This window comes from Amblyomma mixtum, chromosome 2 (assembly GCF_055824585.1).
Source record: "Amblyomma mixtum isolate Tamu chromosome 2, ASM5582458v1, whole genome shotgun sequence".
NCBI classification, from domain to species: domain Eukaryota; kingdom Metazoa; phylum Arthropoda; class Arachnida; order Ixodida; family Ixodidae; genus Amblyomma; species Amblyomma mixtum.
In genome coordinates, this window is record NC_143013.1 from 237,474,724 (window position 1) to 237,500,666 (window position 25,943).

Sequence of the window (25,943 nt, forward strand, 5' to 3'; positions counted from 1 at the left end):
AACCTAAGGTACGTGCAGCTCCTAATATAGTGAATGTTTTCAATTTTTACACATGGCTCTTTTGCAGAGTTATTTTGGACCGTGATTCTGTTTAAAGCTTGCAAAAGGGTCTCTCAAACTCATTCCTCACTATACACATACTTGTTTCTAGTTGCTGTCTGCTCTGCACTCCTCATTTCAAAGTTTTACAAGTAATACTTATTAAAAAAAAGAAACCTTCGCTGCACACCTGCTCTGCCCCCCCAGGATCTGTCCTTCATTTCTGCGCAAGGACTCGTCAAATGTGTCTCCATTGGCAGAGCGAGTGGCAGCAGAGAACAGACAGGAAGGTTTCGGCCGGCTGTCTCTCTCCCCGGTGACCTTGTGCAGCGCTCTCGCATTGCTGTCTAGTCGTCACAGGAACCGCGCTCAGCGACGTGTGTCCCCGCATCACATTGCGACACGCCCGTCATCCGCCGCAGCCTGGGCCGATGGCACGTCATTTGATGAGCCTGCCACGTTTCCTCGTTGCTGTCCCTCCTTTCCTGTTCGCAGATCGAACCTTAATTGTGGGCTGCAACTGGGTGTGGTGGAGAGATTTTTGCTTATCTGTTCCTTGTCGGATCCTTGATGGCTGCTTGTCGGATCCTTGATGGCTGCTTGTCGGATCCTTGATGGCTGCTTGTCGGATCCTTGATGGCTGCTTGTCGGATCCTTGATGGCTGCTTGTCGGATCCTTGTCGGATCCTTGATGGCTGCTTGTCGGATCCTTGATGGCTGCTTGTCGGATCCTTGATGGCTGCTTGTCGGATCCTTGTCGGATCCTTGATGGCTGCTTGTCGGATCCTTGTCGGATCCTTGATGGCTGCTTGTCGGATCCTTGTCGGATCCTTGATGGCTGCTTGTCGGATCCTTGATGACTGCTTGTCGGATCCTTGATGGCTGCTTTTCGGATCCTTGATGGCTGCTTGTTGGATCCTTGTTGGCTGCTTGTCGGATCCTTGTTGGCTGCTTGTCGGATCCTTGTTGGCTGCTTTTCGGATCCTTGATGGCTGCTTTTCGGATCCTTGATGGCTGCTTGTCGGATCCTTGATGGCTGCTTGTCAAATCCTTGTTGGATCCTTGTTGGCTGCTTGTCGGATCCTTGTTGGATCCTTGTTGGCTGCTTGTCGGATCCTTGTTGGCTGCTTTTTGGATCCTTGATGGCTGCTTGTCGGATCCTTGATGGCTGCTTGTCTGATCCTTGTAGACCTTATGCAAAAACTGGCGCCCCCTTGCGTTGACGGCGCGCGTTTCCGCCATGTTGGGGGCTTGCGGATGCCGCAGTATATGGCAGTACGGGAACAGCGACGTGCATGTTGGCATTTATTGTCGTCCAAGATGATCAAATAGTGCTCTGTACCTTGCTGTACACAAAGAGGACTCAAGGATAACCAAGAAAACAAGGTAAAAGTGCTAGCTTCATGCACTTTTTTTTTATTTCTTGCCTGAAGCACGATGCTAGGCAGCGGTAAACCTCTAGCGGGTGTCGAGTGCTTTTCGAGACTTAATAATTAGATCGTAGACGAAGTCACAACACAAATGAAATTTGCAGAACTAAAAAGGCTAATAAGTGGGCTGTTTGCTCATGACTTATCTTGTATTTGCCGAGGAGCCCTCCTGCCTGCTAGCAGTTACGGCGCACTGCGTCGGTCAGCTTGTAGTTTCTCACGCGGGATTAGTTTTGCGTCTGCCGCTCGGCTTCATGTGCCCGTTATTTTTTTTTTATCCTGAACCTTCGGTTTGCTTTTATACAAGTCTTATGCAATCTTAAATTTGCGAAGTGTCACAGGCGAACGGATCCGCAACGGACCTTCGCATAGCCCGTGTCAGTGACTTGCGTAGGCAGTAGGCAGCGTAAATCGGTCATTTACCGTTCGTGGTCGGCTGTTCGATCGCCGCGTATTATGTGAAGATCGTATTATCAAAGCGTTAGTGCGACCCACAGTGCAGCGTCGGCAGTCATGGTCAGTCCATCACTTTGCCGAATATGAATCGTGGTGCGCAGAAAGGCGAGCAACACAGATGTTCATGACGTTTTTTTTTATTTTATTTTAAAGCGCCGAAGCTACACCTGGGCTATGATGCGCGCAGTAGTGGAGGGCATCGGATTGATGTTGACTACCTGGGGATCTGTAACGTGCGCCGAAACCTCGATACAGTGGCGTTTTCGTTTTTCGCCTCCATAAGAAAAACGGCCGCTGCAGCCGGGATCGAACTCACGTCCTTCGGCTCAGCAGCACAACGCCTTAGCCACTGAGCCACCGCAATGTGTTGATTAGGCTTTTTTTTTTCTTTATTATCGTGTTGATTAGGCGGCTATTATCGCCAGGCATTTTAGGCTTTATGTAAATTTGAAAACAGCTCACAACGTCCCTAATGCTCGACTGATTGTTTTTCTGACTTATTTCGGATAACTAACCTCACTGCAGCATGGCACACTAAGTTATCTTGCAATTGTGCATTAAGCAGCAGTTTTCAGAAGAACATAACTACAAAATCTCTTCTTAGTTTCAATGTAAACAAGATGTTGAGCAAAGCCTGCATTGAGCCAAATGCAGAAAAAAATATTTCCAGGTATGCAGCGTATTTCAGTGTGCGTTTTTCTTTTGCAGGTGTCTTTCCACTGCATCCCAGATGAGCTGAAGATGCGCAAAGCATGACTAATCGCCATAAAGAAAGATCCCCCGTTCAACATTGCGACTGCCTGCATCTGCTCAAAGCATTTCACAGAAAATGACTTCCTGAGGAACATTGCTAGTGGTGCAAGATGCTAACTGACACAGCTTTACCATCAGTGTTTGCATTCTCCAAACCAAAGAAAACACGAAAGCCACCAAAAGTTCTTAAAGTAAAAAAATCTTAAAATAAAATAAAAAAAACTTATAATAAAGCGATCGCACACGGTCCGCACCAAGCAACTACGTTGACTCCGTGACCACAAGCCCCCAACATGGCGCCGTTTGCTCGTTTCGGTTTTCTTCCTCTAGATGGCAGCAGTTTTGCATAAGGTCTGTTGGATCCTTGTCGGATCCTTGATGGCTGCTTGTCAGCTGCTTTTCTGCTTTCTCATTCACGGAGAGGACTGCTGACTCTCTTCCCGTCTGTGTTAGAATAAAAGAACAGTCTACCACCATTTAAGATCTGTTTGTCAAGATAAGGCTGCCATAAAAAGAAAGCAGAACTTGTACTGGACAGTTCATTGTCACAAGGTATACACTCAGACCTCTACGGTGTTCAGGTTTCACATTGGACTCTGCATAACACACCGAATAACCTGCTTCATCATTGAACTTTCTTGGGTTCAAAACAAAAGGGCGTTATTGGGCATGTGGTGAGCTCTTGAGAATATAGAAAACAATGTGACAAACACGAGTCATGACCATGAAGTAGAGTTGGTACAGTCGCGGGTAAAAAAGATTAGCACAGATCACTGGCTATCAGAATTCGTATATCTCACCACGCGGCGCGGCGGTACGCAGACCTGCCTAACGGGCCGTTTCCATTTTTGCAGCGTAGGGGGGGACGGCATGAAGTAAGCTTTATCAAGCGTGCACCGCCCGAGCGTTGAAGTGCCGACCCTACGTAACTGTGCTTGCGGCATTTGTTTTGGCTCTGTTATCATGAGCAAAGATGGCCTCTTTTTATTACTGTTTTTTTTATGTCCGCGATGGTTTGTCAAAAGGAACTCGCAGGAACAATAGACGATAGCGCTGCTTTTAGCCAGTAATTTTGCTGTCCGTGGCAGTCCGCTGAATCCCCCTAATACTGTAGAATGGGAACGGCCCGGCACTCTCGTTATCAGCCTCTTCGCCACCCGCAGCGCCACGCGTTGTCATTCCGGCGCTCTGGTGTTCCGTCATGTGTGCTAATCTTTTTTACCCGCGACTATACATTGTTACTGTTGTATGCTCTTCTGTCTCGTTCTGAGAGCCAGCCATGCAAAAAATAAAGCGCTATACACTTGTGTTCGATGGCCTACTTCTCTGAACATGTATGTTCGGTGGAGCATCGTGGGAATTCTCGCCTCCTCCCGCTGGACTGTGCAGAGCCTGCTTCCGGCGGCCAGCCTGCTGCAGGTGGGCAGTGTGCGTGAGGCGTGCTGTGCGTTCCTCCTGGGTCAGCTGCACCCGTCCAACTGCCTGGGCATCCGCAGCTTTGCGGACACGCACGCCTGCCGCGACCTGCTGGGCAAGAGCCACCGATACGCGCTGCACCACTTCCGCGAGGTGGCCCACACCGACGAGTTCCTCATGCTGCCCTTCTCACAGGTCTGGTCTCCGCTCCTTGCTTGCCGTTGACCCGTGCTTGATGATTCGTTACCCCACCACTCGACACGGGAAAAGTTATTTAAAGCACTTTCAAAGAGAACCTGCTGTCGTAGATTGAAAAAAAATTGGAGGCTTATCAAGGTTAAGCCCAGTGGATGCGAAGCATGTTAAGCAGCTGCCTCAATGTGGATGGGTCACATATCGCGTGATACAGCGATGGTGGCGCCGCCGCCGCGTCGCGCGCGACGGCGCGAACCGAAGCGTGGAGGCCTCCGCCGGGCAACGTCCGACGGCGCGATATGAGGCACCATCTGCAGCCGGTGTGACGTCATCACGTGACGTCACATCATGTGATCTCACTTGAAGGTCAATGGTGGCCACCGCTGGGAGGCGACCGACGGCGCGATATGAGGCCCCATCTGCAGCCGGTGTGACGTCATCACGTGACGTCATGTCACGTGACCTACTTGAAGGTCACTTGAAGGTCAATGGTGGCCACCGCCGGGCGTCGCGCGAAGGCCCGAAACCGACGTTAATATGCTTCGCATAAAAGAGCCACTGAATGATTTCTTAACAGGGGTCGGTATTTTTGAACAAGTGGTACCTTTTTGTAATGCCATGAAAGGTTATGCACAAAAAAAGACGACACGAAGGCAGAAGATACGACAGGACGAGCGCAAGCTTTCATGTTATGTGGATATTTGTTGGCCTCCCTCTCAGTGATGTTGTAGGCGTAGTAGTCAAGTGATTTTAAGTCTGGAGAACTACGAGGTCAAAAGTGGGGGTGACATGGTCGTGGAAGCTGTCGGCAAGCCACTCCGGGGTAGCATAGGTGGTGTAGGCGCGAGCCGAATCTTGCCGAAGGGCATAAAGGTCTTCCTTTTGAAACAGTCTCTATCCAGGGCTCTACAACGGTGTCGAGCACTTCCACAGACGCAGCAGCATCTACGCGGAGTCTTTCGTAGAAAAAGTTGTGGCATGCGTGTGTGTGTGTGCGTGCATGCCTTCACCCACTTGCCAACCCCATTAACCAGAAGCTCAAGCAACAGCAGAACAAAAATTGAGTGCGAAACCAAATTCAAAGATGCAATGGAAGGCAACCGCTGTAGAAACAAAATGTAAAACTAAAACTGCTAATACTAATTTGTCGCGCCGCCGCGGTGGCTCAGCGGTTATGGTGCTCGGCTGCTGACCCAAAAGACGCGGATTCGATCCCGGCCGCGGCAGCTAGAATTTCTTTGGAGGAGAAATTCTAGAGGCCCGTGTACTGTGCGATGTCAGTGCACGTTAAAGAACCCCAGGAGGTCGAAATTTCCGGAGCCCTTCACTACGGCGTCTCTCATAACCTGAGTCGCTTTGGGACGTTAAACCCCATAAACCAAACCAAACCACTAATTTGTCGCATCACATCATATTGTCACGTGGTGACTGCAGTCCGGCGTGCAGTGATATTTGTTTGTTTCTTCTTTGTTTCTGGGAGAGGGCTAGAAGTCTACGAGTTTCATTTGTCAGTATGTTTTTATTTGTTTGCACTGGTGCACGAAACATGGTACTGACGACCTACTAGTCCAGCCTTCTTCTCCATGCGCTTTTTTTTCTTTCCTGTGGCTAAAAAGTGCTTAACGCATTGTGAAAAATGAAAACCTCAGTGTAGATATACTCTGTAAAAAATATTGTGAGCTCAGTGTTGCAGAAAGATTTTTCTAATTTGTTCGTATATAACTCACAGGTGGAGGACCTGATCTCGAGCGATGAGCTCAATGTCTCCTCAGAAGAGTTGGTCTATGAGGCCATGGTGGCCTGGATCAAGCACAATCTGCCCGAACGGGAGAAGTACGTTGGCAAGGTGAGATGACCCCAAGTGCAGAATTTCTTTAGCTTTGGCTGCCTCCTTTCTTCCTCTGGCTTTGTGTCACGCTTTGCTTTGTTACCAAGCACGTCACATGTCAAAGCTGTGACAGTGCTGTGACATGTCAACACTGAAAACTGTGCATCTGTGCACCAAGTGGGAAACACTTCATTCCAAAGAGCATGTGACAAAAGTTGCAAACGTGAATGTCGTTATTTCATTGTATTAACATCGCTAATGACCCGTTTAAGCCACAGCCTGTCTTTAGCACGAATTTCCACCCGCATCCTTGCAATGAGTAGCTCATTTTTCCCTCATGCAATAGTCTTAATGGAATTCCTTACTCGAAAACATAGCCGAATGCACAGACAGAAAACAATTCCGTAATAGGCTAAAACTTAAGCCATCCTGAATAGACTGTCCGCTTTGTATTCTTTTGTTGCTTAGTTTAGTTGCATTTCTGCGCCTTAGTGTAATTTTGTTTCTCTTGCGCTTGCTTGTTTGCTGTTATTTCACCTGGATGTATTTCTGCATTTTTACTGTATCTTTTTTTTCTTGCTTTTGTTTTTGCTTGCCTTCGTTGTATTTTATGTCTTTCTCTTCACCTTTTTCAACGTTCATGAAATGTGCATCACGTTAATTCGCCTCCCCCTTATGTGATGCCCTCGGGCCCTTAAGGAAAAAAATTAATGAAATGACGGTGATGAACTTGTTCTCAATATCAAGCTTGCCGGCTGTTCAGCTTAAGTTAAGGACAACGCAGCGAGCTATAGAAAGAAAAATGGTAGGTGTAACGCTAAGAGATCGGAAGCGGGCGGAGTGTGTGCGGGAACGAACATGGGTTAATGACATCCTAGTCCAAATCAAGAAGAAGAAATGGGCTTGGGGCAGGGCATGCAATGCGAAGGCAAGATAACCTTTGGTCCTTAAGGGTAACAGAGTGGATTCCAAGAGAAGGCAAGCATAGCAGGGGGCTGCAGAAAGTTATGTTGGCAGGTGACATTAAGAAGTTTTGCGGGGATACAGTGGCCTCAGCTGGCAAAGGATAAGGTTAATTGGAGAGACATGGGAGAGGCCTTTGCCCTGCAGTGGGTGTGGTCAGGCTGATGATGATGATGATTATGATGAACTCATTTAAACGATGCCAAGAATTGTTAGCGGTGTTTGGGAGGCATGCCTTGTTACGCGGCTGAGTTATCGGAGAAGTTTCGTTTATCATAGAGTCTGTTTCGGTGTTTGGTTTAGGCATAGCCCTTGTGCAGGGCAGAGGGCACTGTAAGCATTGTTTCTAACGCGCACAGTCAGCTCTGCTCTCATAGCTCTGCTCTCATAACCATTATCTCAGAATCCCGCCGCGGTGGCTCAGTGGTTATGGTGCTTGGCTGCTGACCCGGAAGACACGGGTTCGATCCCGGCCGCGGCGGCTGGAGTTTCTTTGGAGGAGAAATTCTAGAGGCCCATGTACTGTGTGATGTCAGTGCACGTTAAAGAACCCCAGGTGGTCGAAATTTCCGGAGCCCTCCACTACGGCGTCTGTCATAGCCTTAGTCGCTTTGGGACGTTAAACCCCATAAACCAAACCAAACCAAACCTTTGCATTGCTGCCTTGAACAGGGGAAGTATGTGAAACCTACGTGCAGTAGCGCTGGTAACAACTGCCGCATACTTTCCGAAGGCGTCCAGAAGGCAGGCTTTCCAGTGTAGTGAGACTTGTATTTATTCTATCTTTTCTGCACTTGTAACCTGGTTTATGCCTTGCCCTGGCCATGTTGGTCGAGCCTTGAGTTTGTTTGGACAGTGGTGTTGTCAGAAGAGGGGTCAACTTATGTGCGAGTAAATGGAGTAGAGGCTGATGATGGGCGCTGCCGTTTCTGTGGTGCCAGCTGCTGCAACACTGTCGTCTGCCGCTGATGCGGCGGGAGTTCCTGCTGTCCAAAGTGGGCGAGGAGCCGCTGGTCCGCACGAGCGAGGAGAGCAAGGACCTGCTCATCGAAGCCATGCGCTACCACCTGATGCCCGAGCGACGCGCCGCCATGGCGGGGCCACGCACCTCCCACCGGAGGCCCGAGGGGCTCCGCTCCTACCTGTTTGCTGTCGGTGAGCTGTTGTGGCATAGTACGGGCAGTTTTTTAAAGGGGAATGTGGGGATCAGATCTCAAAAATCGCGAAAAAAAGTACACTTTATGGCATCTCCAACACTGTTTCTACGTTGTACTGAAATATTTCACCCAAAAAATGAACTTTAAAGGGACAGTGAGGAGACCTCTATCAATATTTTTTTTACGGTAAAATCCGATAGTTTGGCATTTCATGGCTTTGTTGCCACTTGGCCAGCAGCGAAAGATGCATTTATTTCCAAGAAATTTGGATTCGAAGTTGAAAAAGTTTTTCCCGCCGCTCTGATTCAAACTTGGGATTCTCCTATGATGACACAGGACTAAGTGACGTGAAACATGACGTGCACATGACGTAACGCAGACTCCGTGATTTCTGACAGCCAGCAGTGCGGCCTGGCAGCAGCCGAAAACAAAGTTACCGCCGGCCGCACGTTGAAGGCATCTATCTATCGGCTATTGCGGCCGTCGCTACCGTCGCTTCGTTTACGTTTGCACCGGCGTTTTGCCAGCGTTACGATGGATCCCGTTCTCGAAGTTGTCAACGATGTTCTAGCAAATAGACACCTTTAGCATACCGCGTACCTTGTTACCGCTAGCGGAATACCGGGAGCCCGCCTACTGCCGGGGAGCAGGCGCTGATTGGTCCCGATGCTGCAGGCGTGCGCGTAGCTGCCGGATACGTGGCGCCATCTGGCGACGTCAAGTAGATTTGCACATGCATTGGCTGCGCCTCAGTGATTCGTGCCTTCTCGTGTTCTAGTGTTTCTAGAACCATTGGTTCTAGCAACACTGTTTTGTCCTATGACGTCATCACGCTTGAACTTGCGAGTTTGGCCTGTGGCGGCGATACCTGTATTTTGGTTCTTGCTCTTTTCTACGTTACAAGAGCTTTGTTGTCAGTATGAGTGGCGTTTTTGTAATAAGGAGCTGGTATTCTGTCGATACAAGCCAGCTTCAATTTCTCCTCAGTGTCCCTTTAACCGCTCCAAATAAATATATTTGTCGGCACCTACACATAGACAGTGTGCGCTAGCTTAGTACTTTCAGGCTTGTTTTCTCGAAAGTATGTTTTGAGATTAATACTTTGCTCGTGGATAGCGTAGCACAGCAATGGGTGCATGGATTTTTACCCCGATTGTTTTGTTGTGATCACTGAAATGTGGTCTGCATCGAGACTGTCTCAGATTTACCATTTAGCCTCACGTGTTTTTATTACACGGTACCGTATTTACTCGCGTAATAGGCACACTCGCATAATAGGCGCACCCCTAGTTAGGGCGCGAAAAATCAGATTTTTTATTTCCGCGCATAATAGGCGCACCCCGAACTTGGCACTGTGATCAATACTGTATTTACACGATTGCAAGCCGACGCCTCGCCACCCCCCGCTTCCCAATCTTTATTTTAACAAAGTTTTTGCTGAACTGACTGCTAGTCCCTACTAGTGCTGCTGCCGTCGCAGCTGCTGCGGACCCACAGCACGTACAACGACATCGCGTAGAACAGCCGCACACAGTTTTCAGGGATGCTCACTTTAAACGCCTGTTTGGAAAGCTTCATCTCCAGCCGGAAACGTTCCCGACTTAGGCCCACGAAAACCTCGGCGCTTGGAGTCGCGTACGAAAATTTAGGGACGCCGCAGTCGCAACTGCCGCACTTCTCGGCCATGTCGTATTTTCCGACCTGCCGCACGCTTGCCGTGTTCGAGAGCAAACTCCCAGTTGTGTAGCTGTTAAGGTGCTTGCCTATCGAGCTAAAACAGCAACGCTCCGCGGCAAAGCCATAAACCACGATAACTATCGCGCTACCGCAAATCCTGCCACTTGACAGCAACAACAACAACAACAAAAAAAACGAGCTGGAGATGCTGATGGCGATATAGATAGCGAAAGCTCGCGGCGGAGGAAAACGACGATGATGATGATGAGCTTGACCTTGGGCGCTCTCCGTGGGCGGCGTCTGGAAGCTCCTGTGCACGTGTGTGGCCTCCGCGATCAAGCGCCCGTTGTGCTCAGCCGGAGCCGATCGCGGAGGCCTCGGCGCATGCATTCCAAAGGCTATTCCCGCGTGGGTCGTGGAAAGTTTGGGTGCGGCCCTTACACGGATCTTTTTTTTTTTTAACATTTTCTTCGCGAAAACGGGGTGCGGCCCGTACACGAGTGCGTTTACGCGGTGTGTTCAATTTTGCGAGTCGAAAAATTTCCGGAAATTTTACCCCGCGTAATAGGCGCACCCCGAACTTTAAGCCGGATTTTCTGGAAAAAAAGTGCGCCTATTATGCGAGTAAATACGGTAATCAGAGCATGATACATTTTAAACATAAAAGAAGGTGCATATTGTGTCCTTTAAAAAAAAGAGCAGAGAAATTTAAAAAAGAATTAAGAGAGTCTTGATTTACACCACACTTCTTAGTAAATATTTAAAGCATTTACAGACCTGTAGCCTGCTTTCTTGTCATGCTAGGCTTTCCACAAGCAAGCAACATGGGGACAACATATAAACAATGATAAAAGGGAACCTACTGAAGCTGTCATCGTGAAACTTTATATCTGATTGTTTGATGCTCTTTTAAGCCAGTCAGCCAAATTTCATCACTCTTAAGTCGAAAATAGAAAAGTTGCCTTCGATCCCCTCATCCCTCCTTAAAGGGAAACTGCATAGGTTTTAGAAATCAGCGAGCTTAAGAGGGTCGAATGTGTGAAACTTGGAGGTAAAGCATGCGAAGTCTTTTTGGGCTAGCACTTGAAATAGTGAGGTAATCGCCAATTAAAATCTGGACGCCCTTCAAGCTTCTCCGCAGCGCACAACGCCAAGTGGGGGGCGCATGATGACGTCATCGAAGGTATCGGTACATTTCCAACGCACAAATGCCTGCTTTGAAGGAAAAAACCAACGTCACCGAAGGCGAACCCTGCCGAGAGTTGTTTGGCAGCGTCTAAAGCGTGAGGGCAGGATGTGGCTGACGACAGCGGTAATTTGAAATCATACCTTCCGTGACGTCACGCTGAGTTTTCCTGCACTCCTCCAGTGCATTGAGGAGAAGCGCAAATTTCAATCGTCGATTACGTCACTATTTTAAACGCTAGTGCAAAAACATGTGGCATGCTTTACCTACAGCTTACATAGATTTGAATCCTTGAATATCGCGAAATTTTCAAAAAAGTGTTGCAGCTGCCCTTTAAAGGCCATTTGGTTCTTTTAAGTTTAGAAGTGCTAAGCTGCAAAAGAACTTCAGTGGGAAGGGAACAGCGTTAAGAAGCCGCACGTATGCAAGCTCACGTGAGCCCGTCCCTGTGTGTCCTTTTTTTCCCCCTCAGGTGGAGGCTCGCTCTTTGCCATCCACAGTGAGTGTGAGTACTACAATCCCCGCACGGACCGGTGGAGCTCCTTCGCTCCCACCATCCACCGGAGGTCACGGGCTGGCATCACGGCACTCAACCGCATGCTCTACGCCATTGGCGGGTGAGTGGCTTTGTCACTACACGACCACTCACCTTCCTCACCTGCGTGTCACTGCATAATGACGGCTGGATGGGGCAGCACTTATACCTCTGTCACACGGGCACTGTAAAGGTACTTTGAACTAAAGTTCCATTACTCCATGGGCGAACGCGCGCTGCCACAAGGACGCCCCTAAGGACACCTAGTTCGAAGGAACTTCGAATTAAGGCAGCTCGAGTTTGTCCTTTGAGGCTGCAAGGGAGTACTCTCTCTCCCAGTAAGTTAACAGCAAAAATAAATGGGGATAAGAAACGATCAATATTCTTTTCTTAAATTTGCTTCGTAAAATTATTGGTCTTTTAAAATATAAGGTTATTTGTTTTGTGGCGGTTTCACCACGCCATACTCTCGTCCCGGATTTACAAGCGCCACGCTAACTACGACACCATGTCGGCCATGTTGTTTGTTGTTTTCAGCAAGTACGGACAGTGGCGGGCAGCAGCTAGTGATACATCTTGACGGAGATCGCCGAATACAAGGCGCAGAGAAAAACGAACAGAATCGCAACGATCGCAAGGCCAAAGAAAACAGAGGAAAAGAAGCAAAGGGAAGAGCCGAAGAACCAAGCGGAGCCAGTTGAGCTCAGTGTGGCCAGCGCTGTGATGTTATGCTCTGTGCTTGGCAGATCATGTCATTATTGCAGTTTAAATTGCGTTGATTGAGCACAATATTGATATAAAACAAGTTTTTTTTTTATGAAAATATGTGACGCTGATATATTCTCATGTGCACTGAAGTCTGCAATTTTAATCCAGTTTTTCACCGATGAGGGCGCTAAACACTTTTTCCAAAGCTCGTTCCGCGACCGTGTAGCACGGACGAACTCCCTTGAAGTAGTGCTCCTTTGGTAGCGCAATGGAGCTTTAGTTCAAAGTACCTTTACAGTGCCCGTGTGACAGGGGTATTAGTTTTGTTGAAATCGGTCGTCAGCGCATAAATGCTTCGGTCACATGTTCTTGCCCTACCTGGCAGTTATCTTAGATCAAGAGGTGCCTAATCTTGCTCCCGTTAATTTGAACTCCTTGTGATTTGAATGCATTTTTGGGTCCCTTCGAGTTGTTATTGTCAGAGTTCTACTGCACATAAAATTTTTTGCGGCAGACAAAGAAAAAGAAAACAAAATTACACTATGTGGTCTTTTGTGGAGAAGAGACATTAGAATGGAGGAAAATTGCATCGGTGGTCATGTTAAGTTGAAGCATAAGTTTATTAGTAAATGGTTTAAAATGAAATACAACTAGCTCTCTTGGGAAGGGGAATTGTATCGGCCTTTGAAGCAGCAGTTTAGTGGACCGAAATAATTCAAGGTCAGAGAGCCTGTTGAACAGGTTAAATTTAGGCCCATTGTCTGGACATCTAGACAGTAATGTGTCCGGTTAGCTGATTGATGAATTTAACAGCTGATGTAAATGGAGCTGCTTAGCCAACTGTTTGGCTGGCTCCTCAGCAGTTTGTTTGTTCAGGATGGGATTGGCGACTTGTACGGCGGTCACTGGTGGGCTAGCAACCAATAGACAGATGCAGCAGTTGGCTTAGGTTGAAGTGCATCAATCTCCTCTTCCCTTCCTTGACGCACAGCTTTGATGGGACGCGAGATCTGTCGTCGGTGGAGTGCTACGACCCCGTGCGCAACGCGTGGTCGCTGCTGCCGGGGCTGGGCAGCCGGCGCAGCTGCCTGGGCGTGGGCGCCCTGCGAGGCCTCATCTATGTGGCCGGGGGCTACGACGGGGCCTCCTGCCTGAGCAGTGTCGAGCAGTTCGACCCGCTCGTCGGAGCCTGGACCTCCGTGGCCGCCATGGAGTACCGTCGCCGCTACTGCCGCCTCACCGTCCTCGGTGCGTCCTCTGCCACTGCAGGCCTGATCGCTTTTAAGGGGGGATGAGGGGATCGAAGGCAACTTTTCTATTTTTCGACTTAGAGCGATGAAATTTGGCAGACTGGCTTAAAACAGCATCAATCAGATATAGAAGTTTCACAATGACAGCTTCAGTAGGTTCCCTTTTATCATTGTTTATATGTTGTCCCCATGTTGCTCGCTAGTGGAAAGCCTAGCATGACAAAAAAACAAGCTACAGGTCTGTAAATGCTTTAAATATTTACTAAGAAGTGTGGTGTAAATCAAGACTCTCTTAATTTCTTTCTTAAATTTCTCTGCTCTTTTTTATAAAGGACACAATATGCACCTTCTTTTATGTTTAGAATGTATCATGCTCTAATTACCATGTAGTAATAAAAATACATATGCGAGCCTAAATGGTAAATCTGAGACTGTCTTGACACAGACCACATTTTAGTGATAACAACAAAACAAACGGGGTAAAAATCCATGCACCCATTGCTGTGCTATGCTTTCCACAATCAAGGTATTAAGCTCAAAACAAACTTTCGAGAAAACAAGCCTGAAAGTTCTAAGCTAGCACACACTGTCTATGTGTAGATGCCAACAAATATATTTATTTGGAGTGCTTAAAGTTTATTTTTGGGTGAAATATTTCAGTAGAACATAGAAACAGTGTTGGAGATGCCATAAAGTGTACTTTTCAAAAATCAACTTTTTTTGTGATTTCTGCGATCTGATCTCCACATCCCCCTTAACTTTATTGGTGATGACTGCCAATTATTGACCTCCAGTTATTGACCACCAATAATGTCACTCCAGTAAGGAAGTATCTGGCCACCTTACTATTGATGCTTTGTGACAGCATTTATTAAGCTCCTTTGTCATGTGAACATGAAGTCAAACTGTGGTAGACTTTTTTCATTACACAGTTATAACATCCAGAGAACTCTTTAACAAGTTACTGTAATCTATAAAATAAAGATGAGTTCCCCTCCCTTATTAAAGACCAATAGGCCTCACAGGTATGTTAATTTATGTAGAAGATGGGTGAAAACAAAAATTTGTCTCCATTATCTGTGTCTTTTCATAGCTGTGTTTAATTTGAAGTGCATGTATGATGCTTGGAGTTATTTCAAAACATTCCAAGCTATTCGAAAATATGCAGTTCAGAACCAATTTGTATTAATTCGTATTCGCTTTGCAACCAAAAATTTTCTATTTGCACAACTTTAGTTACAACCTCTTTTCATTCATTTCTAAGAGCAGTGGCTGTTACCTGTGTTACATGAAAGTGATACTGGCAAATACTGCTGACAGTCATGTAGGCACATGCACTCTGCGCCATTATGTGAATCCTCAAGTTTACAGTTATGATGTACTACTGCAAGAACGGATCAAAGGTGCATGTAAACACCAGAAAAGCTTTCTGTCACAGCTGTCACTATAAGTATGCATTTACTCTTGCAAGTTGCGAATGGCATATGTGCCAGCTGCGATTTGCGATTGAGGAGCCTATTGACAGTGCCGACATTCACACTCTAGCATGACCTGTGTCGCTTTCCAGTCGGACAAAGCTCACTCAGACAAAATTCGTCGGTCTTAGCTGTTTCTGGCAACAAGACAGATGTGGAGTAAGCTTTGCATCACTTCTGAGGCACCGATGATTGGTTTTATGAGTTTGCAACTCGAGGTCGCGAAGTTGGAAAGTTGAGTACCATGCGGCCATCCTGGGGCTGTCTGTTTTCGACAAAGACAATCTCATAACTTCTGAAACTCACAAATGTAAATGCACCTTTGTATGCACATGGAAAGTCGAGCAGCATGTTCCTACCTCGCAACTCCAAGTTTCCCATTCGTTGGCGACACACTTCGGGAAAGCAACCCTCAGGTCACATTGCCATTGTCAACCTGGTCCTTGGTCTAAGGTTGCTGCCGTTCGCACACGCTTCACTACTCGCAAGTGTGAATGCACCTTAACTTTTTTTGGTGATGACTGTCAATTATTGATCTCCAATTATTGACCACCAGTAATGTCACTCCAGTAAGGAAGTATCTGGCCACCTTACCATTGATGCTTCGTGACAGCATTTATTAAGCTCCTTTGTCATGTGAACATGAAGTCAAACTGTGGTAGACTTTTTTCACTACACAGTTATGACATCCAGAGAACTCTTTAACAAGCTACTATAATCTATAAAATAAAGATGAGTTCCCCTCTCTTATTAAAGACCAATAGGCCTCACAGGTATGTTAATTTATGTAGAAGATGGGTGAAAACAAAAATTTGTCTCCATTATCTGTGTCTTTTCATAGCTGTGTTTAATTTGAAGTGCATGTATGATGCTTGGAGTTATTTCAAAACATTCCAAGCTATTCGAAAATATGCAGTTCAGAACCAATTTGTATTAATTCGTATTCGCTTTGCAACCAAAAATTTTCTATTTGCACAACTTTAGTTACAACCTCTTTTCATTCATTTCTAAGAGCAGTGGCTGTTACCTGTGTTACATGAAAGTGATACTGGCAAATACTGCTGACAGTCATGTAGGCACATGCACTCTGCGCCATTATGTGAATCCTCAAGTTTACAGTTATGATGTACTACTGCAAGAACGGATCAAAGGTGCATGTAAACACCAGAAAAGTTTTCTGTCACAGCTGTCACTATAAGTATGCATTTACTCTTGCAAGTTGCGAATGGCATATGTGCCAGCTGCGATTTGCGATTGAGGAGCCTATTGACAGTGCCGACATTCACACTCTAGCATGACCTGTGTCGCTTTCCAGTCGGACAAAACTCACTCAGACAAAATTCGTCGGTCTTGGCTGTTTCTGGCAACAAGACAGATGTGGAGTAAGCTTTGCATCACTTCTTGAGGCACCGGTGATTGGTTTTATGAGTTTGCAACTCGAGGTCGCAAAGTTGGAAAGTTGAGTACCATGCGGCCATCCTGCGGCTGTGGCTGTCTGTTTTCGACAAAGACAATCTCATAACTTCTGAAACTCACAAATGTAAATGCACCTTTGTATGCACATGGAAAGTCGAGCAGCATGTTCCAACCTCGCAACTCCGAGTTTCCCATTCGTTGGCGAAACAATTCGGGAAAGCAACCCACAGGTCATATTGCCATTGTCAACCTGCTCCTTTGGTCTAAAGTCGCTGCCGTTCGCACGCGCTTCGCTACTCGCAAGTGTGAATGCACCTTAAAGCTGCATGCCCATATTTATGAGCTGCATAGATGTTGTGCTGCCGTAGCCATTGCTCCCATTCAGCATGGACACCATAATCAACGCGTACCCCATCACGTGTGCAGAGGACTGCATCTATGCGGTGGGCGGCCATGACGGCGCCAACTACCAGTCGTCGGTGGAGCGACTGGACCCACGGGAGGGCCGCTGGCGGCTGCTGCCGTCGATGCACAGCCGGCGCAACAGCTGCGGGGTGGCCGTCCTTGACCGGGCCCTCTACGCGGTGGGCGGCAACGACGGCAGCCTCTGCCTCAGCAGCGCCGAGCGCTTTGACCTGGCCGCCAACATGTGGGACCACGTGGGCTCCATGCACTCTCGCAGGTACGGTGCCGACAGCCACCTTGGGCACTGACTCCTGCGACCTTATGCACATTGTTCCCAACCCTTTCATTACCATCATCATCAATTGGCCCAGCTCCGCATACTCTGGGGCAAAAGCCTCTTGCACTGGTCTCCTGTTCACCATGCCCTGTGCTAATTGCAGCCACATTATCCTGAAAACATCCTGACCTCATCCATCCACCTGACTCTGTCCCATCTTCTATTGCCCTGCCGCGGTGGTTCACTGGTTATGGCGCTCGGCCACTGACCGGAAAGACGCGGGTTTGATTCCGGCAGCAGCGGTTGAATTTCTATGGAGGCGAAATTCCAGAGGCCCGTGTACTGTGCGATGTCAGTGCACGTTAAAGAACCCCAGGTGGCCGAAATTTCTGGAGCTCTTCACTACGCGTCCCTCATACCCTGAGTTGCTTTGGGACGTTAAACCCAGATAAACCAAACCAAACCCACCTTCTATGTTTGCCTTCTTTGGTGATCCACTCTGCCAAAAGCATCTACCGGTTATCTTCCCTTCGCACTGCATTCCCTGGCCATGTCCATTTCTTCTTGATTTCGAATAGGGTATAGTTAGCTTACGTCCGTTTTTTTCCCTTACCTATTCTGTTCCCATCCTGTCTCTTAACGTTGCAGCATTCATTATCCTTTGCGTAGGTTGCTGCGATGTGCTCAGTTTAATTTCATGCCTTGTCAAGGCACTAGTGTTAGGCCCCCCCCTAAACCAAGGCCTCGTGTCCGCTTCGTGCAGGACAACTCACGAGGTGGTCCAAGCCGACGGCTTCCTGTACGCCGTCGGTGGCAACGACGGCAGCTCAAGCCTCAACACTGTTGAGCGCTACGACCCGCGACACAACAAGTGGATGCTCGTCACTGCCATGATGCTCCGGCGGAGCAGCGTAGGCGCTGCCGTGCTGGAATGCCCCGTGCTGGAGCGCGGCAACTCAACGTCGTTCGCCTCCGTCATCGGTGCCACCTCTGAGCCCTGAGGCGCATGTGCCGTCTGTTCACCTCTGTTACCGGTATCTTCCGGCGCCTTTTGCGTCATTTTTGTTCAAGGCCGCAGCAGCATCTGTACTGTCGTGCTTTGGGAGTGCTGCCTCCGCTCTTTCATTATTTTCCTGGAGTCAGTGTTATTGCATACTGTTCACTGCCTTTTTCAAGTCAAGCTGCAGCAGCGATGCAATGTAGAGGTGGTGTGACACTGCCCTCTGCGCGCTCCTTTGAGTGCGGAGAGCCTTCTCAACCAGGGTGCTTAGAACATTGATGTGTCACTTTTTTTTTTTCCAGTCTCGTATATCGTCACATGTGATCATTCTGTGTGTTTTCACTTTACAAAATTCTGTCACGCACTTCTCCTGCAAGGGATCCTGCTTACCTGCAAGCAAGTGCTTTGCAGGGTTTGTCAGTCATTTTGGTACGCAGTGATTGCATAGCCGTTAGCAATGTCCAAGAGTGGTCGCACGGTTATTGAGAAGAAGACACGGTAATGTTGTACACGCTTCGTGAATGCTTGCTTCTGAGTTTTTTTTGCCTAGAGGCACTTGAGATGCATTTTCTTGCACTGGTGTGGTGTGGTTACCTTGCACTTGGTGTGTGTTTCGAGTCTGCACCTATGCGTTTCTCATGGCAGAGTGTACGGTGCAGTCGATGCCCATTTCCTTTCATCAGGACTGGTGCAGTGGAGGTGTCTGGTGAGTGAGCAGGTTGACAGATATTTAAACAGCCAACAGATATTTAAACAGCAAGTTGTTCAGGGTGCTTTTGCTGGCTGTTAATGAGGGTGAGCTTCGAGTGAGGTACATACTCTGAGATCGAGATTGCTCACTGCTCTGGGGATGGACGTGTTGTATATTGTGCAGTCTGTAAGTGACTGCCTTCATACATGACCACCTGTGTCAGCAAAGAGTTTTTTTTAGACTTGTACCTAATCTTGGTTCATCTGAAAGGAGAAAAAAAGTTTTTCTTTTTGTGTCACCTTCCAATCACTTTTGTAGTGTCTCCAGTGTCTAAGTGACAGTCCTGTTAGGGCTCTCAGTGGCAGTGATTAAAATTGCTCCTTTCTTATTATTTATTAATCCACATGTGGAGTTTCGTGAGAAACCCGAGGAAAAAGAAATCTCAGTCGAAAGGAAAGTGTGCAGTATAGTGCACATAGTATTTTTTGTTGCGACAACAGCAAATTTATGCAGTATTGTTGTAGCAGTGTGTGGCACTGTTGTTGTTGTCTTTTCTTTACTCCCTGTTCCTCTTCCTTTTTTTGCTTCGGCGCTGTTTAGGGCATTGCCTGGACTTACTTTTTTTTTTTTTGCATGAGTAATTGTGTGCTGACACATTCCTTACATTCCATTTGTACCTATTTTCTTTTTTTTTTGTTCTTCTGGCCCGGAATAATGTGATTACAATTATTCTGGCATATGCTTGCTGTTACGGCACACATGAACATTGTCGTTCAACCTAGCGTTCCTATATTTTCTATCATACTCACTTGACATATGCATCGTTAAAGTTGGCACTCTTCCTTTGCTTGAGAGGCCGGAAAGCTTTCCTATTCGAAATCTTTCTATTGCTTTTGCTTTTTCACTGTGCTGGCCGTGTAATCAAATGGCGTTGATTGCAGTCCTAAGGAACCTAGACAAGTACAGTTGCTCTACATTTAGAAGCTAGCAAAGTGCAGATTTTTGCTCTTATTTCACGAAATTTGTTTGCGCCAGCCTCGTGATGAAGAAAGCTAGCTTGTGTTAACATTTCCAGAGGCAGAAAATCTTTTTGCAATACTGCCCTCTTAGCACAGTTGTTTCAAGTAATCTCTGTGTTACTTGTCCTGTCATGGCAAGGTTAAGTTTGTAAGCAATGCCGATGAAAAGCACATTAACTTACAAGTGTTAACTAGAGAAAAAAATCAGAAGAGTCATCTTGGTACCTGAGCACCATATAAGCTAATGGATTCACAGGGGATGCACCGTGATAAGTTTTTAGTGAGAATCTTGCGATCTGTTCTTTTCTGTTTGTGCCGTGCTCAGTGCAGTTTCCCCCTCCGTTCAGGTTGTGGTTCATTTAAATTAAAATCGCACTCAACCATGTGCATTTACTGTGGGTTACTTTGAATTAGCTCAACGCTGCTTTTCTAATACCATGTTTGATAATATCCATAATGCAGCCTTTGAAGTGGTTTGGCCGTCATGTGCTGGACTCTAGCTTTTGTGAAGACTTTTCAACGGGCTAGTTGGTACCTAAATTTCCTGTGAATGTCAGTTTAGCAGATAGCATTTCTAAAATAGCTTTTCTGCTGCCGATTTGTCAAAAGCTCTTGTCAAAACCTCCATATATGATCCATATATATATCCATGTGATCCACTATGTAGACTGCTTATAATGCATGCCGTGGGGGCCGCAAACATCAATACTTGTAAAAGCAGGATGTAGAACAGACGTAACACCCATCACTATGAGAAAACACGAAGTTGACAATGCGGTGGTTCGCATGAAGGTAACTGGCATTAAAATGGGCGATGAATAAAAAGGGGAGACTCTGCTCAAAGGGCAGTAGTTGTTTAGCCTTTGCATGTGTAAACACTGCTATGTATGCAGTTTTTCCAGCATGCAAGTGCCATTGTGCAGATTTTGGGGAGCAAATTCAGGAGCACTGAAGTGTGTCGTACTCAAACTCTAATTAAAACTTGTCCATTCGAGGAGGGATTAGGACTACTTTAGTGATGGCCCTAAAGGTTTGAGCGAACAGTGAGGCCTGCGTGGTTGCTATTCATTTCATTGGATAATTAAGCCAAAAAGGAATGCGGGTGTTCATGTTGTAATGAGGGTACCTTCATTATATCTGCTGTGATGCAGCTAAGCCTAATTGCCTGATGTCACATGATGCGAGGCTACCACCATGAACATTTTTGACTTACCGCTAGCATATTGCTTGCTGCAAAATTTTGCCAGAAATTTTCTATCTTGGACAGCTCGCATGTGTACTAGCGTGCACTAATATCGAATTTCAGTTTTTCTTTACTCAGAGGTTATCAAAATCTGTAATGCGGCAATAACTGGATGGAACCTTGGCAAACTGCACAGAGCACGACACAGATGCCTGCCACTGTCACCAGTACAGTGTGTTGTTGCCTCTACTCTCGTAGCGTGCCTGGGGTGTGACGTAGTGTGACCTGCGTGCTTATGATCAGTAGACTCACCACTGCTCCTGCTGTGCACAAGGAGGAGAAGACGACAACCAACATTGAAACTAACGCGAGCAGTGAAAGTGCAGTCCCAGGAGCATAGATACGTCCTCTATTGTGAAACTGGCATTCCCCGTGACGTGTTTGTGGTGTGTTTGTGACGCATTCGTGACGACTTGCCTCGTGTCCGTGCGACACACACCGTGGATGCAGTGGAACCATTTCTCTTTCACCTTGGACTGAATGTTGCGTGTATTTGAACATTTGCAGTGAGATGGGCTGTTGTTTGTGGTGTGGCTGGAGCGATGGGTTTGAAACATGGGAGCAAGCTGCTAGACCTCGGCTGCTTGACGCAAGGATACGGAATGACCTGTTAAGTCACTCTGGCTTCTGTGGGATGGCACATGAGTGGCCTTAGTTCAGTTTGTAGCTAACCAGAAATAGAGCGCCACCCTCAGACACTGTGAACAGTTAGGGTAAGGAAAACTGAAGGCTGGCTTGTGCAATGACGTCTGAGGATGAACGCATGTCCATCATCTACAAAGAAAAAGGACACCATTTCGTTGTGTACCAAACACTTTTTTCATCAAACCAGCATGAAAATGTGCAATATTAGGGCACGCATGTATTTCGCCTCAGTAAAAGCAGCTGTAACTTTCAATTTTTCTGTCTGAGGTCATGTAGTGAATTGTATCTGGGAGGTGTCGAGTCCGGATGCCAGCAGCCAGCAAAAGAGCAGCAGGGAGTGAGCTTGCTTCGACATTCTCGCTGCGGATTTTCATGTACAAGCATGCGTGCATATCTTTGAGATGCTGCATGCAAATGATGTCGGCTTAATAGCATGACCTTTCAGGACATTCAAGTGACTTGACGCAGGCTGTCGGTTCACACATGCAGTTGATTGTTCTGGCTCCTGTTGTGGCATCTGGTGCAAGGATGAAACATTAAGGTAGTGGCAATTTTCTGGAACTTAAAGGTACATTTCTGAAAGGCTCAGTGTAGCTTCTCTCGCAAAACCGTGCATTCAGGTTTTGATAACGCTGTTGATGAAATGATGTTTGCGCATCGGCTGTACATCTCATTTGTTAGATAGTCGAGGTAATCATTATGGTAGAAGTAGCAAAGGTTCACATAACAATACACTTTCGACTGATGATGCCGCATTTCTTACCTTGACTACAATATGCAACTCTATGTCACCGTGGTTTTGAATGTCAGACAGGTGTGTCTTATCTAAATGTGTCTCATCGAAATCCAGCTGAGACTGCCTTGTTTTTCCTTGTGTGCCGTTACTTGTTTTCCCTTTGCTTAAAGTTGTTTGGTAGTCAGTCTTCATGTCCTTGCAACATGCGGTGCTTGACGCAAATGCAAATGCGCTCACTCTCACTGCCAGCATTCCAGATTCGAGACAAAATGCTTGCTGATGTAATAATGTGACTTACATATTTCTCAGCATTTTAGACTGGCTGCAAGCCAAACGGCGTGCTTTTTCCCTTTTTATAAGCTCTCCGCCTTTGCCTTGAAAGCGGGAAATATTGATGTCTAGTAGAGGCTCATTCGCTTGCCTAGCTTGGCCAACGAATCAAATTCAGCCACCTTTTTTCAGGGGCACGTGCTGCCCCCTACAAGCAATCTGTCTGTAGAGACCACTTTCTTATCTAGTCTTTTCTAGTTCATTGCATGCAGCAGCACTGATGCACTATTATGATGTACAGTTAGCAAAGGCTGTTCTTTCATGGAACCACAGGTTGTGATGCTTTTTTCAACTTCTTGGGGCCTTTGTAAAGCTGCTTCGTGTCGGTATTGTTTTGCACCCCATTTCTATGATGTGTGTTACCTTTGTGGTATGTGTGTACATGGTAAATTATGATGCATGGTAAGTTATACTTGTTTAATGAAGAATGAGGGTCAATATGAAGATGACTTGACCATTGGGGGGTGTCTGCATTTGTTTCTTTTCTGAAATCCGTCTGTGCAAGGTTTGGGTCGCACATCTTACGTGGCTGGTGTTGATTGCGGACAGTGTGTCTAGTCATGTTTCTCAATGTTGAGGTTGCTGGCATTTAAAAATAGAAAGTTTGTTGGATGCCGTTGCTGCAGCCATGTTGATACTATCCAATGCTGCTGCAGCTGCGTTAATGCGCTCCAATACCTTTAAGTACCAGTCAGAGTCTCTGGCTTGGGACATGGTTTCTTCATAGTTGAAGACTTCAACTGAAGCCATTGATGGCCGTGTTTCAAAGGCAGTGTGAGCGCAATTGCTGCGAGGTCAGCTTGTTAAGGCTCTGTAAACATGCACACAAGACGTTTTAGTGTTGTCTAGTTTAGTTGAGTGACAGAAGCCAAGTGTCTGAGGTTTGCAACGCAAGTAACTGATGTCAACCTGTAAGTTCTAGTAGTCTAACTCCTTAAGAAGTGTATAGCTGAAATGCATACTGTTGTTCCTTTTATGTAAAGGCCCCATGCCCATTTTTGCAGTTTCCTTGTGCATTTGTCTAAAATTTCCGTCTTATGAACACACAACTGTGTTGTGTCACAGAGAATCCCAAAAATTTGTCAGTTTTCTCTATGGGCATACCAGCATACCATAAACGCACTGATATGAAGGCGCTCTGAAAGGCAACATTCCACCGCATGACTGGTTCAGCAATGGGGCACGCGACACGCACGTGCTACAGTGGTTACTGCGCACGCACTGCACTGGACGTATGCACTGCACGGAGTTTCCAGCATGCTGGCCATGCTGAGGAGAGGGAAGACCCCAAAAGTCAAAACTTGAGAAAATGAGCGCCGATTCAGGAGCCGTTTAATGGCTGCAAACTGTTTCTTTGTCTACCCCGAGACAAGCATTGAATGTTTGAAAGCAGTGGTTGTTTTCTGCAGAAAGACAAACTGAATGTTGACTCTATTGGTTTGGTCGACCGAGTGAAATTAATGTGCAAGACTTGTTCAGTGTTTGCTGCATCTTTCACACACCAACTTCCAATGAGCACGCTTTCTTCACATGTGCAAATTTCGGCCTGCTGTATTTCCGGAAATTGCGAAAGCTTGTTCAGTGCTCTCCTGAAGGCACCAGAGGTGTTGTAGACACTACATGCTGGTCCCAAACCGAGTATTACTGTGCTCGATGCTTTGTTCGTGTGTGTCATTATATCCAGTGGCTGTGATAGAGGTTCACCTAATGTCTGCTGTTGTGTGTGTGTTTGTGTGTATCCTTGAAATATGGCTGGGAAAGAAGCAATCTTATCGCGCTTTGCTGCATTCACTCAAGAGTGCACGTCTTCGTGCTGCACTCTGAGGAAAACGCTTGCGCAGAACTCGCACGTGTCTGTGTTGTGTGACAGTTTTAAGGACAAAAATGTCCTCCACGCAGTGTGTTGAAGGATGTCAAATAGCTTGCTTGGATGTGTTGCCGGTCAGAGAGTGAAAAGGAGAGTCGTGAATTGGCTCAGTAGGCATACTGCTTTTCTTCTTTTTCACACATTCTGAACGGAAACAGAGGCTTATTAGGTAGCTTGTAGAAGCAATGGAGCCCCTCTTTGTCGACATTTGTTGCACTTTGCGCGTTTTGTACTGAGCCCGGTGATGGTATTTCTGGCGTTGTCCCTCCGTGTCTGGAGACTGCATGTACAATGTGTGCGTTTGTGTAGGGTTGTGTACTCGCCGCTCGTGACAGGATTTAACAACAAGACTCCTGCTCATGTCATGGCACGTTGTGTTTCTTGTACAGAGCAGCGTCAGCAAAAGATGTCCTGTACGATTTACAGAAAGGTCGCTTCATTTCAGCTGCACTTGCCACGTTGGCTCACAACAGTGCAGTTCTGGCTGAAATTCTGGACATCGCGCTTGTGGAAATTGAATGGACCAAATGTAAAGCTGTTCGACCTTTGCCTTGCCCAGTCTGGTCAGCTACGACTACTGCCACTGTGGTATGCAAATGTCCACTGTACAGTGTTACCACCCCATTCAGTTTTTGTACCTCTGCGTGCTTTTTGTGGAGGTATATATAAAGGATTATGAATGAATGTCAGAGTCTCTTGTCAGGCCATGTGTGTATATCCTGTGATGAGGAAAAAGCAGGCCAGTAATGATGGACGATTTTTGGTTTTTTTGCATCAGGATTTGCTAGGCTGCGTACATCTGTAGCCACTATGACTGACTGTACACTATATTGAACTCGCAAGAGTGAACAGGCGAACCTAACAGCTCAAACAGGAACGAGTATGAGGAGAGCCTCAGTTGTCTGAAGAACGTTTGGGCATTGAAATCATCTTCTGGGCCCAAACAAAGACAAGTCCACACGTCAAAATTTTGGTCAGTGATCTGATTCTCTCCATCACCCTGTGCAAGCTTATCCACCTTTGCAGCTAACATAAGCTGTTAATAAGAAAAGCGGAAAGTTGTGCAAGTTGGATAACGTTCATGATGTAAAAATAGCGCACAAGGAACACAAGGGATGGAAAGTAAACGACGCAGACAAGCGCTTGTCTGCGTTGTTTACTAAAAATAGCGCACAGGGAACACAAGGGACGGCCCTTGTGTTCCCTGTGCGCTATTTTTACATCATGAATGTTAATAAGAATAAGT

General features: G+C 46.7%; 1 protein-coding gene across 2 annotated transcripts in view; it reads left to right on the top strand.

Annotated features, from left to right (window-relative positions):
• The window catches only part of LOC149363050 (kelch-like protein 20), a 29,558-nt gene extending 9,740 nt beyond the window's left edge, over positions 1-19,818 (top strand). For both annotated transcript variants that reach the window (XM_089573340.1, XM_089573339.1), the window contains 7 exons: positions 4,068-4,289; positions 6,019-6,135; positions 8,022-8,235; positions 11,573-11,717; positions 13,335-13,591; positions 16,911-17,166; positions 17,930-19,818. In XM_089573340.1, the coding sequence (XP_089429466.1) occupies positions 4,068-4,289; positions 6,019-6,135; positions 8,022-8,235; positions 11,573-11,717; positions 13,335-13,591; positions 16,911-17,166; positions 17,930-18,167 (1,449 nt within the window). In that variant the 3' untranslated portion in view covers positions 18,168-19,818. The remainder of the gene's footprint in view (positions 1-4,067; positions 4,290-6,018; positions 6,136-8,021; positions 8,236-11,572; positions 11,718-13,334; positions 13,592-16,910; positions 17,167-17,929) is intronic.
• The last annotated feature ends 6,125 nt before the right edge of the window (positions 19,819-25,943 follow it).